The 12,339-nt window shown below is 38.1% G+C and overlaps 1 protein-coding gene across 1 annotated transcript; it reads right to left on the bottom strand.

The window, feature by feature from the left end:
- Positions 1-6,299: 6,299 nt before the first annotated feature.
- On the bottom strand, positions 6,300-10,324 carry neurod1 (neuronal differentiation 1). The gene is made up of 2 exons (XM_033023829.1): positions 10,252-10,324; positions 6,300-8,810 (listed from the first exon to the last, which is right to left on the bottom strand). The coding sequence occupies exon 2, from the start codon at positions 8,774-8,776 to the stop codon at positions 7,703-7,705; it is 1,074 nt and encodes a 357-aa protein (XP_032879720.1). The 5' UTR covers positions 8,777-8,810; positions 10,252-10,324; the 3' UTR covers positions 6,300-7,702.
- Between the last annotated feature and the right edge of the window lie 2,015 nt (positions 10,325-12,339).

Genomic DNA, 12,339 nt, shown 5'->3' with positions numbered 1-12,339 from the left:
GGGACTCTGAGTAAGATGGCCAAAAATCACAGCCGTAACTGGCAGCGTTCTTTCTAAAATCAATATACAGAACAACAGGAAGTGGGCAAGATCAGACTTTTAGTAATATAGATACATGTTAGCTATTTCAGTCTCTAAATATACTGAAGCTTCGAAATGTGGACATTCAAATATCTTGTTGAAAATTAAGTTAAAAATGTACACTTTTCTCATGATAACACGTTGATGTTGATGTTTATTTGCTCTCTAAATGATTGAGGAAAGAATTTTTTAAACTTTCCGAAGTGGTCAAACTAAGATACAGACTATACTGGTCCGTGACTTTTATTACATAACAAAATGTTTTACTCATCAAGTAATTAATCACAACCATGATATGTATTGTTAAAAACTTGAATAGAAGTATATTTCCTTCGCCTTAAATGCAAGAAAATTTTCAGTACTCAAAATGAACTAATTTTTTTCACTAAGTAGCTCTTAAATTTTAACATGCTTCAGCAGGAACATGTTCCTGCAACATGGACTATACTAGTCCTACAACAGTGGTATTAAAGCAGAAGAACCACATGCTCTGTGAAGTGCTTAATTTTCAGTTGTTGCAGATGAGAATATATCATCAATTTAATTGAAAAATGGGGATCATGACAGAAGCCTCCTCGTGGCGATTCCCGGAAAACGATGACATGATGCATTCTGTGGCGCGACGGGTGACCAATTCTGTCAACATGTTGCACGATGACAGAAGCCAACAGCGTCGTCTGACACACGTCGTCTGACACACGAGCTAATAAATTGAAAAATATAGCATTGCAAAGAAAGGGGAGGAATGAGATAGCTAAATACATTCTGAAGAATACATATTCAATCTAATATTTAATGGTTAATAAATTACAATCATTCTACATTATTTAGTTGATCAAATCTTATAATTTATAATTCAAGTTGGTATCTCTATTATATCACCTCAACTACTATATTTTGCATTTGTCTAATGTAAGTTATTGCATAAAGCAAATTCCGAATTGCACAAATGATGAGATGTACCCTTCCTTTCATTAAAAGGAACACACATAACTAATCAACCCAATGTTAATGAAACAAATCGATTTTGAGGGGAGAAACTGGCAAATGCTGGAATTCAGTTAAAAGTACCATGAAAAATACTAATACAAAAGAAGGTTGGACCAAAATCAAGATAAAGCATGCTAAAACTCTGAAATAAAATAATGGAAACATTCAGCAGTTAGACAGCTGAACGGAAAATGTTTTAAACCTTAAACCTTTACTCAGTGCTTTTTTTTGTAGATGAAAAAGGTGTCATGTGGCTGGAAAATGAAATAGTGACGTTTAACTTTTTAGGGATGTCAGAGTTGCTGATGTCTTCTCAGCGCTTGTAAAGTTGCAACACCCCAAATTAACCTCTCAACCTGGCTCATTTGAAGCTGCGCCAAATATTGGAATGTTATTAACCATAACCTGCCCACTTCTGCCCATACCATGCCCAATTGCTGAATATTTTCCCAAATAATGAGATGTAGGCTTGTAATGTAGTTCCACCAGTGCCAAATACAGTTTTTAAATGACTGTTGGACTTGTATGTTAGAACCCTTGGTATTCATGTCAACAGTCTGCTTGATATTTTTGATAGAGAATCTTTGGCTAGTGTTTGAGCTGACCATGAAAAACCCAGAGTCTCTTTTCCTGCATCCATTTCTCAAGCACATTCCCATTTACAACATAATTCACATCTGCTCCTCCACCACGTTTTATATGTCTTTCTATTTAATTTTATCTGTCATTTACCCACTCATATATCCATATTGAATATGAGCCGGTGATCACTATTATCACATTTGTACTACTGCATTTCGGAAATCTATACCTTGCTCTAAATTGTCCATCGAGCCTACAATTGAATCTTGTAAGACTGATGACTAATTAACTGATCTGTTGCCTGTTCAAATACTATGACTAACATACAAGTATTTGGTTAGTATGTCAAACCATTTTAATCAATCATACGAACTTGCATTAAGCCTTAAGAAATACCAATCCCTTTTCAAGTTTTCATGTATAGTTGGTCTGTAAAAACTCAAAAAGTGGACAGAAACTGTCAGGCTAATAGCAAAGAAGGCTTAATTTCCTATCAAACTGCTGCCATTAGGGTATTTCTGTTAATTAGCATTTAACTTTAACATTTGTTGAATCAAATTGTTGATAGACAAATGCAGTTTACACTTAAAAGGTAAAAATACAAATGATTTCCTTACCCTTATGCTCTACATTTTTGTCTCTTTTATTTTTCCAACCATTGTTAGTTATTTATTACTTTCCTACTACAGCAATAAATTAAAAGATAGTACACAATTTAAATGTATTTTTTTCCTCATTTAGGATTAACAAAAGATGGTTTTACCATGTTAGGAGCAATTTGTAGGGGGAAAAATGACATTTGAGACTTGCTGTAGCAATCTGAAGATAGGTGCTATCAAATCAATGTCTTACCTTCTTCGGATATAAACCTTGCATATTGTGTTTTTGATTGATAAGCATAGTTTTAATTTAGAAATTCAGCATACACCAAAATGAAGTAAGAAGAGGTTTTTAACGTATTAAAATATTGTACCTGCAATATCTGAGTTATAATGAAAATGACACCAAGTGAAGCATATTCCATATGTTTAAACAAGGAGGATTCATGATATTTAATTGCAGATAGAATTCTGAAAGATCTTTTGGATCCTATCCTGAGTTCCAAATCCACCAAATATTGATGAATATTATTTAGCTTTTAAAATGACTTGATGTTTAAATGTTGAGCTGCAAATTGTTCTGTCTTTTCGTTTGACCATTTGTTGGATTTAGCTCAGCAAACATTCGGTCTAAATTCAGAATGTGTTCCATTTTCGGTGATTTAATTTGCTTTTGATTACATGTAAAATATATGATACACAACAGCGGTAAGTGTAGTCAATAGCAGCACAAATGCCAAAAGAATCAGATTGTTTGAAAAGGTTTGTTGTGGTTTGAAGATGCTTTCCAAATAGTCATTAAACATTTAAGCGAATAAATCTGCAGAATATGTTTCTGACTTTGGCTCTGGTTCTGTGGTATTTCTCTGATCAGATGGAAGGACTGTGTGTTATGCATAGTGCATTCATGCATAAACAATATCATTTTCATAAATTAAAACCTCCCCTGCAGAAGCAACATCTGTGCCTGCCTGGGTTTGAATAAAAGATGGTGGCATGCGAGTTGCCCCTCAACTGACTGAAAGAATCCTAATGCTTTGAAATCTAGGCATAACCAAGGGTCATTTATCCACTAATGTGCTAGGTTTTTTAAAATTAGCCTTTTATAATATGCGAGACAGATACATTTTTGTTTTGTAAAAAGTCATAATGCAAATATATTAAATTGTATTTTCACTTTTCATCATTTCTATGTCTACTATGATTTTTCATGCAATGAACAGACTATTTTGAATTTTTTGTCCTACCTGTACTATTAAATCCTATTTTTTGCTAATTACTTGTTAAGCATAACATTTCAGTTCAATCGCTTAAAAAGTATGCTAATTCTAATTGTAGCTAACTCCCGTCTTTGTTCTCTTATGCTTAGGTGTTCGTGAGTCTGCCAATAGACACAAGGGAATAGAGATGGAACAGGTCCAACTGCAGCTGAATGAATTTGTGTTGCGACAATGCATGTACTCAGCTAGCAATGAACTGTTTGTCTATGATGTGACAGTACTTGCATCAGTTTGTAAGTGGAAAACCTGATATTTTTCCTGGAAATTTGACAGACAGTAGAGCTCATTCCAAAGGCGAGTTTTAATACCAACCTTCCTCTAATTATGGGGTCTTCCTTTCATATAGGTTATTCTGATAATTTGGCAATTTACACCATTGAGGCATCGGAAGCTTTTGTTAGAAGCATCACAAATAAAATAAAAATGGAAAAGAATGTCCATGCTTATTTAAGATGAACTTTGTACATTGAATACATTGCAATGTTTGCAGCATTCTATGCTTAAATACACCATAACAGACACAGATGCTTTTAATGAGAACAGAAAGACCGCTGAGGGCAAGAAAGTGAGAAAGCTGCCAAGTACATATTCTCCTGACACCTAATTCCGAGCCACTGCATTTATGGCAAAAAAAGATGGCAAAATATTTTGGACTGGACCAGCGAGTTGTCCCGCAATGGACTATGCTTTCCAGAAAAAAAAAACAAATTATGCCTGTACAGAAGGTCAGGGACAAGACTGATAATTCTGCTCTTAAGCAAAATAAAGATATTTTGAAATTTGGACAAAACTAAATATTTGGACAAAACTAAAGCAGCCATTGCAGCTCATGGTGGTCATTAAACTAATGTTTTTTTTAATATCAATTTAGTTGGTCTTTTACAAAACCATCTCAATTATTTAGTAGAATTATATCTTGCATATTAAGCATAAACTATAGTTATTCAATTATTTTTGAATGTATTGTATGTACAGTCTTTGTATTTTTTTTAATCAATGCCAAAGATTGAATTTCAATGTTGGCGATCCTCACGTATTTTTTAAAGGATTTAAAAATATATATATTTTAAGGAATTTAAATCCATACATATATCTAAGTACCTCCGACTGGTTTGCAGAGTGACAGGCTTTACCAACCTCACAGTTTTTCCCTACCCCTGCTCTGGGGATATGACATTCCTTGTTATTGTAAAACAAATAACTTGTGGATAATGATGTTAGGATGCCCACACTTTAATTTTGTTTTAATATACACAATTGGCGTGCTTAAAGGAATGAGTTATTAATATTAATTAATCTATCCATTAAATGTTTTGCAACTTTTAGAACATTTATTCCAACAAAGAGTAACATTTTCCGTGTCAGTACCTGCATATATTTAAATGTGAAAGCCTTTACAACACACTGATATGCTGTAATCTTTTTTCAATTCTGAGATGTAAATCAATTTAAAGTTACCTTTGAAGAGGAGAATTATGCAAATGTAGTTATTAAGTTAAAAATCTCAACTTTACAAAAATTCCATCAGATAATCTATTTATGATGAGAAGAAAAAGTTTTAAACAGAAATTGAAGTTGTCCTCAGATTCTCAGTATAGTGAACTGTTCAAACTTGGCTTCTTGTAGAATAAATGTCAAGGTAATATTTATTTCTCTTCAATCAATAAGGCGAGTTTAACTCAGCTGCATTTAAAGTGTGGTAACTAAAAATATTTAGAAAATAATTTTAGAGCAAAAGGATGTCAAATATTAGATACCTTCAATTATTTAGAATACTTTGTATTGTGTTAATTCTTTAAATTGGTTTGTACTATTACTGTGCACACCATGCATTATTTCATGACTGCATCGTTTTACTCAGCAGGACAGGCAGCATCTCTGGAGAGAAGGAATGGGTGATGTTTCAGGTCTACTCGAGACCCATCTTCAGACTGATGTCAGGGGAGTGGGCGGGGCAGAGATAGAATGTAGTCGGAGATTGTGACTCGTGGGAGAACTGGGAAGGGGGAGGGGATAGAGAGTGTCAGCGTGAGGCCAGAGTGTTATAAGAGTGAGGCCCAGCGCAAATTGGAGGAACATCACCTCATATTTTGCTTGTGTACCTTGCACCACAGTGGTATAAACATTGACTTCTCTAACTTCAAATAGCCCTTGCTTTCCCTCTCTCTACATCCCCTCCCTCTTCCCAGTTCTCCCACCAGTCCTACTGTCTCCGACTACATTCTATCTCTGTCCCGCGCACTCCCCTCTAGACCCGAAACGTCACCCACTCCTTCTCTCCAGAGATGCTGCTTGTCATGCTGAGTTACTCTAGCATTTTGTGTCTACCTTCGATTCAAACTAGCATCTGCAGTTCTTTCCCACACTGCATTGTTTAATATCTCTCATGAATGCAATAAAGATTTATCAGTGAATATAAGCCACCTTGAATTGTTATTTTCCCAAGTTTGAGGAAGTGAACTTTGATGCCACCTGTTGCAGAAGTGGTGGAGAAGAGCTGAGGAAAATGGGGAAGTATTAAACATTAATAGTGGTTCATGATTGTAAAGATACTGTTTACAATATGTCAAAGGGAATAATTCTCTCTAAGGAATAAGTCATGATTATCAACACTGTTTTGGAAGAAGAGGCATAAATTGGAAATCTGTTTCAATTTTATTCCTAAGGATGTCTTCAATTCTTTAAAAAGCCTCAAATGTTAAAATGTGAGTGCTGCCTTGACCCCTAATCTACAAAATGAAAATAAAACAGACCATGGAAGTAAATGTTTGTTGTAATCAGCTTTTATTCAACAAATAATAAATTTTGCACCTTTTCATGAGCTATCAAAATAAAACAATAATCCCATAGGAATTACATACACTAAGGAAAATCACATTTAATGAAAATGCAACATTTGACAAAAATGAGATTACTATTTCCATAAAGGACCGGATGAATCTGATTTCAATTCCCAATGCATTGTGGCATTACATCATAAAATACAGGATTACAAACAAAATTACAGTACCAATTTATTTCAGTTGAACCAGCATTACACTTTAAACAGCACTTCATCTGGACTGCATTGTACATGCAATATCTATTGTTCTAATTACTGAATAAATGTGAGACTTTTTAGCTACTGCACTAATTAACAAATATATAGCCCAACATTAATAAGCCAGATTATAGCTGTTGCTTTTCAACTCATGATAAGACGCAGTGTTATGTGTCCATGTGTGTATATCTATGTGCGCATTATGTCAAGTCAATTAGTTGATACCTGGAACAATTCCTTTGCTGGTTTTAGTCAAATTAGCTTAGCTGTTCTGACAATGTTTGATGGAAATGATTTAAAGAAATGCAGTGCAAATCATTTGTGATAGTCAAGCAACCGTTTTAAGAAACAGAAATTGGTATTTGATTAAAATTATATACACATTTGTGCAACTGCCATACCATTTTGATATGATCTATGAAAGATATGTCTTTTTAATTGGTTTTCGATTTGCATTATGTTTGTTTTGTAGGTAAGGTTCTAATAGCAGTTAAAGACTGATGCAGGAAAATAATTGGCTAGGATTGTGCAACCTTGCGTGATTATATAGGTAGGAAGTGCTAAGGCAACAGAATATTATTCTAAGCACTTTTCTGCTCGTTAAAAATTAAATTACTTTTGTATAAATTATAAATAATCCTACTTTTGATATAAAACAGTGATGGAGCTGCATGGTTAAAATAGGAAATCGACCTTATAAAAATTTATTAAAAATTCTGTACAAAATCACAACAAAATAATTCAGCATGGGAAAGGTTACAGTAGTAAAATGTTGGTTGAAAAATATATTTTTAAATTGGCCCATTATTAGTTTAAAAATTGCATAGATTCCTAATTATTGCTTGTGATTTTGTCATGTGGATCGATAATTACCATTTTCTGATCAGGCGCTACATCGACTTCCATATGTAGCCCACGACGAGGAACGCTAAGTATAATATTGTTAAGAAGATGAACAGGAAGCCGTTTAAATTCCCGTTTCTAAAGGCAGTAACAATAATAAATACAAGTACTAATTTAAGCGTGAAACGTTTGCACTCCGCAGCAAGTGCGCTGCCGTGTGTAAACGAGCTATTCAAGGAGTACATCAATATTGTTTCGTTTACAATACATTGTTGCTGGCTTCCATGTTAATCGTGGAAGATGGCATTAAGGTGGGCACTCATAACTCGCTCGTGTTGCGAGTGGGCGTCGTATGGCATAATGTTGTCTATGGGGATTTCACACCGAGGGGTAGCGGCGGAAAACATGGAGCCGTGTCCTTGAGGCCCGGCCAGCGAGGCTGCGGGGTAGTGCATGGTGAAAGTATAGTTCTTGTCAAACTCTTGAGAAGGCTCGTGTTTAAATGTGAAATTCCCATTGACGCTTAAAGGTGGGCTCAGCGGCCCGTCGAAGGACGGGCTAGTGCATTCAGTGAGAGTGCTTTCGAAATAAGGTTCCAGTGCCCCGGCATAGCTATGCGGCTTGACGTGGAATATATGTGAGCTGTCCATGGTACCGTAGGGCGGGCTCGGAAGACCAGGCGACTGGTACGTATATGGGTGTACGGAGAAGGAAGCACTGGCCGTCTGCATGTGCGGCATGTCCTGGTTCTGCTCTGGAAGGCAAGTTCGCGGGTTTAACTGAAGGCACCCGGCGACCAGGTTGGTGGTGGGCTGGGATAAGCCTTTGCAAAGGGTCTGCACAAACGAGACAAGGTCCGGGCTCTTTCCCGAACGCAGGATCTCGGACAAAGCCCAGATGTAGTTCTTGGCCAGTCTCAGAGTCTCGATCTTGGAGAGCTTTTGGGTTTTGGAGTAACAGGGCACGACTTTCCGCAGACTGTCCAGTGCTGCGTTCAATCCGTGCATGCGGTTCCTCTCTCTGGCGTTCGCTTTCATTCTCCTCATTTTAAACCTTTCCTGTCGGGCTTTAGTCATTTTCTTTTTCTTCGGCCCCCGCCGTTTAGGCTGTTGATCTTCATCCTCGTCCACTTCCTCCTCATCACCATCACCATCACCGCCACCATCATCATCATCATCATCGTCGTCGTCGTCGTCGTCCTCGTCGTCCTCCTCCCCCATTTTATCAAGCTCTACCCCGTCATCCTTGAAGGACAGGCTCATGGCTTCGTTTTCATCGTCCTTCTTCTCCACGTCTTGCTCATCCTGGGAACTGAGACAGTCATCCGTCCAGCTGGGATTACTCTGGATCTCTGGCATCATGTCTTTTATGTACGACTTTGTTACCGTTAAAAACCTAAACAATTAAAAACACACACAAAAAGTACATTCTTCAGGCAGAATGAAAACCCGACGCCAACAATCACATTATCCGCCAATGCTCAACTAAGTTTAAAACTTTCCACAGTAAAACCGTAGCACCTTTATTGTATACACCGTGATTCCAAAAGAGATCAAGTGGATCAGAGCGATGCCTATAGATGTGAAGCAACAATGCATTTCGCAAAGCCCTGGATATTGTATTTGGTTTATTGATTATAAATAAATATTCAAAAGCACTGAAAAACGAGATAGGATGTCCAAAAGGCATGGTCGTGTCGCTCCAACATCTGTCCTTGTCTCGTTGATAAATTACATGATCCGCAGAATGTCAACAGGAAAATACGACGGAACTTAAAAATAAATCACAATTTCATAGGAACTGGATTAGGTTGGAATCATACGCTGTTTCTATCTATTTCTGTCATGTTACCAGAAAAAAAAAGTAATTCATTTCACGTAACATTTGTGTTAAGAAGAAACCTACATGTAATCCTTTTCATCAAATTGAACATAAATGGGAGCACGGCAGAGTTTTCCCTATATCGCACACAGTGATGTATATGGACCTACTTACTGATATATAAATTGATGGTTTTGTTGACGTGCATGAACAGATTAGGAACAATAAAATGTGACTGGCAGATCTAATCCTGTCCTGTGTGTCTATCAGCGCAACTGTTATTTCAAATTCTCAACAGCAAGGAGTGGAAACTACTTGTAAACAAAAATGTTTACAGTAGTGGGGGAATAAAATTGACCGATTTCTTCAAAGATCAGCACAGACATCGTGCAGTAAATTTCCGAGGACGGTTTTGCGGTGCAAAATAAAATCTCTGAAATCCCTAAGAGTGCACGCAAACGCTGTAATCCACTGGGATCAGGTGCACAATCGGGTCTCTAATAAACATCCCCATCCGCTGGTTTTACTGCAGCAGCATCAATTCAATGCCCAACTAAATCCGCGTTTTAAACAAAATGCTACAGCTGGCGCCCGGGTGAGCGGCATCGGATTTATGTATTTGTACATCCCGATCTGTGCACCAGCGATGCAACTATTTCATCCAGTGCGCTCCGTCGTCTCCTGACACTGTAACAGGTAGCATATGCTCCCATCTCTCACGTCACTCTCCTGCACGCTGCACCCCCAAATTAATAATGTATAAAGAGACATGGTTTGCGCAAATTGTTGCAGCATTCAATGTCAGTCCTCACTGGCCACCAAAATCAAAGCGTCAACTTCATTCGTAAATTCTGCAAACTAGTAATTGAAGGCAAAACTGAGGCTAGCGTTTAAATCAGTTACAGGGGTCAAATTAAGCGCTGTAAACATAACTAATAATTTGCAAATTATTAATTATACTGCATTAATAATTTGCAGTCTGATGTTAAGACTTTACAACAACAACAAAAAATACCTTGCGAGTTTATGGAGTCTAGGGTAGACTCATAACCTGCGCGGTGCACTTGCAGGTCAGGCTTCTTTGCGGACTGGCGCTGGCGGCCGCCGCGCGCCGCTTTATAGGGGCGGAAGGTGCGAAAAAAGGGCGTCGCCGTCTCGCTGCCCCGTCGCCGGGGGTGGCGCGCGTGCGCACTGGCGGCGCGTCGACGAGGAAGGGACGCCTCCGCCCTCTCGCCATATGGCGCGCGTGACGTCACGCGGGGGGGAGGGGGAGGCGTCACGTGGCCGGCGTATTTGTATTCCGCCGGCGCGTGCGGCTCCCCATTGCCTTTTGTGGACCATCTGTCGCCGGCGAGCGGTTCAGCGGACCTGTTCACCCTCTGCTGTAAACGGGCAGCCGCTTGCACCCATCCCCTCCCCTCCCCTCCTCCTCCTCCCACTCATATAAATGCACATGAATGGAGACGGGCCGCATCCACACATTGCACCCTCTTGAATATTGCATTGTTTCGGCTGAAGTTTCTCTTTTATTTTTGGTTGTTGAATACAAATTATATTTGAAGCGAAGCAGCTGATCCATTCAAAGATCAATCAGTTTGCAAAGTTAAATAGTTTGGAATTAAGCAGGTTTTATTGTTGACCCAGGCGTTGACAAATCTGTTGCCCCGTCGACAGAAGTGCAAGGTCTTTCCCCCAACAAAATAAGCACTTTCATTTATATTTAGATTCAAAGTGCTTTGCACAAAAAAAAAAAAACACATAACAGTGGGGAAGTTTACTTGGAACCGGCGAGTTGCTTTGGGGAGAAGGGTAAATGAGGCGATTGCAGAGACATTGATGCAAGAAAGTTTTTGGCTTTCGCCCTAATGAGGCGGTTTTTCCCCCCGGCACGCGAGCCGCACGCACGCAAACAAAAGCCTTTTCACGAATGGGCAAACAAATCCAACGTCCAAATATGCTCACTTCTGTTGGGGTTTTAAACAATAATGCGAAGGTCGCCAAACTGACCGTTGGAAAGGGGGGGAATGTGAAAAGGCATCCATGCGATTGGAACAAAATATAATTGATTTTTGTCTCCATTATTATTCTAAGTACCAACTGTACCCTGAAATCAGCATCACCCCCCCCTTAAAAAATAAAACGGTTGCGTTTGTGTCCTAATTGGAAAATTAATTATTTTTAAGAGTTGGCCTGAATATATCTTGTCTGAATAATTCCATCCTTACTTGGATTGATGCGGTGCTCATTTCGACTTTATTAAGCGATCAAACGGCAGTGCTGAGCCAAAGTGTATTTGGTGGATGTTTTTTCCATTGTCTCTCATTATTCTGTCGGTTTGCAACTAGGCGGGAGTTCGTAATTTGACAACAGACTTGCTTGATTTTTTTAAATTCATGAATCGCTGCTAATGGGCCCAAGTGGTTCTTTTTGTTCCCCTTTAACATTTGCATGCATATAAATAAATAAAATAATAAACGCAGAATTATTTGTTATCAACTTTTCTCTTTCCGTGCCCCATCCACTCCTTCACTTGGAACAGGCAGGAACCATATTAAAGATCCAATCCAGTTGTCCACCGTGCAAATTTCACCCGATTTAAATCTCTTGGGTGCATGGCATTATCTTAATTAAGATAATTGATTCATATTGCACCTGCGAGAACGAAAAAATAGAATTTATCAAAAAAGATGTTGTAAGCTATCGTGTACCAGAAAAATTGCCCCCAATTAGCCGCATTACCTCAGTAATTTAAGACAATACTTTATCGCGTTTATGTTCATCGCAGGTTGAGCCGTTTTTTTGGAAATGCACTAATTGTATTTTCAATTTAAGATTCTAATCTTATTATTTTATTTATATAACTTAATTCCGGTTTTTTCTCGGACGCACAGATAGAATATAGACGCGCATCATACACGTTGTTCCTTGTTTTAAGTAGCTCAATTATTTAACCATCAAAATAAACGAAATCATAAGTGCACGCATTTTTAATCGGACAGAAAGAGAATCCCGTTCTGTTTGTGTTGCATTTCATTTGCCTGTTTTAATGCGGGCGCTGTTCCTCGTTTTACTATCAGTTAAGCATCCTCATTCGAAGCGTATT

This window comes from Amblyraja radiata, chromosome 7 (genome assembly GCF_010909765.2).
Source record: "Amblyraja radiata isolate CabotCenter1 chromosome 7, sAmbRad1.1.pri, whole genome shotgun sequence".
Lineage (NCBI taxonomy): Eukaryota > Metazoa > Chordata > Chondrichthyes > Rajiformes > Rajidae > Amblyraja > Amblyraja radiata.
Note: the sequence above shows the minus strand (reverse complement) of the source record. Positions and strands in the feature narration are given on the sequence as shown.

Coding starts and splice junctions, on each gene's coding strand:
- neurod1 (XM_033023829.1), bottom strand. CDS start 8,776: ATGATGCCAGAGATCCAGAGTAATCCCAGCTGGACGGATGACTGTCTC.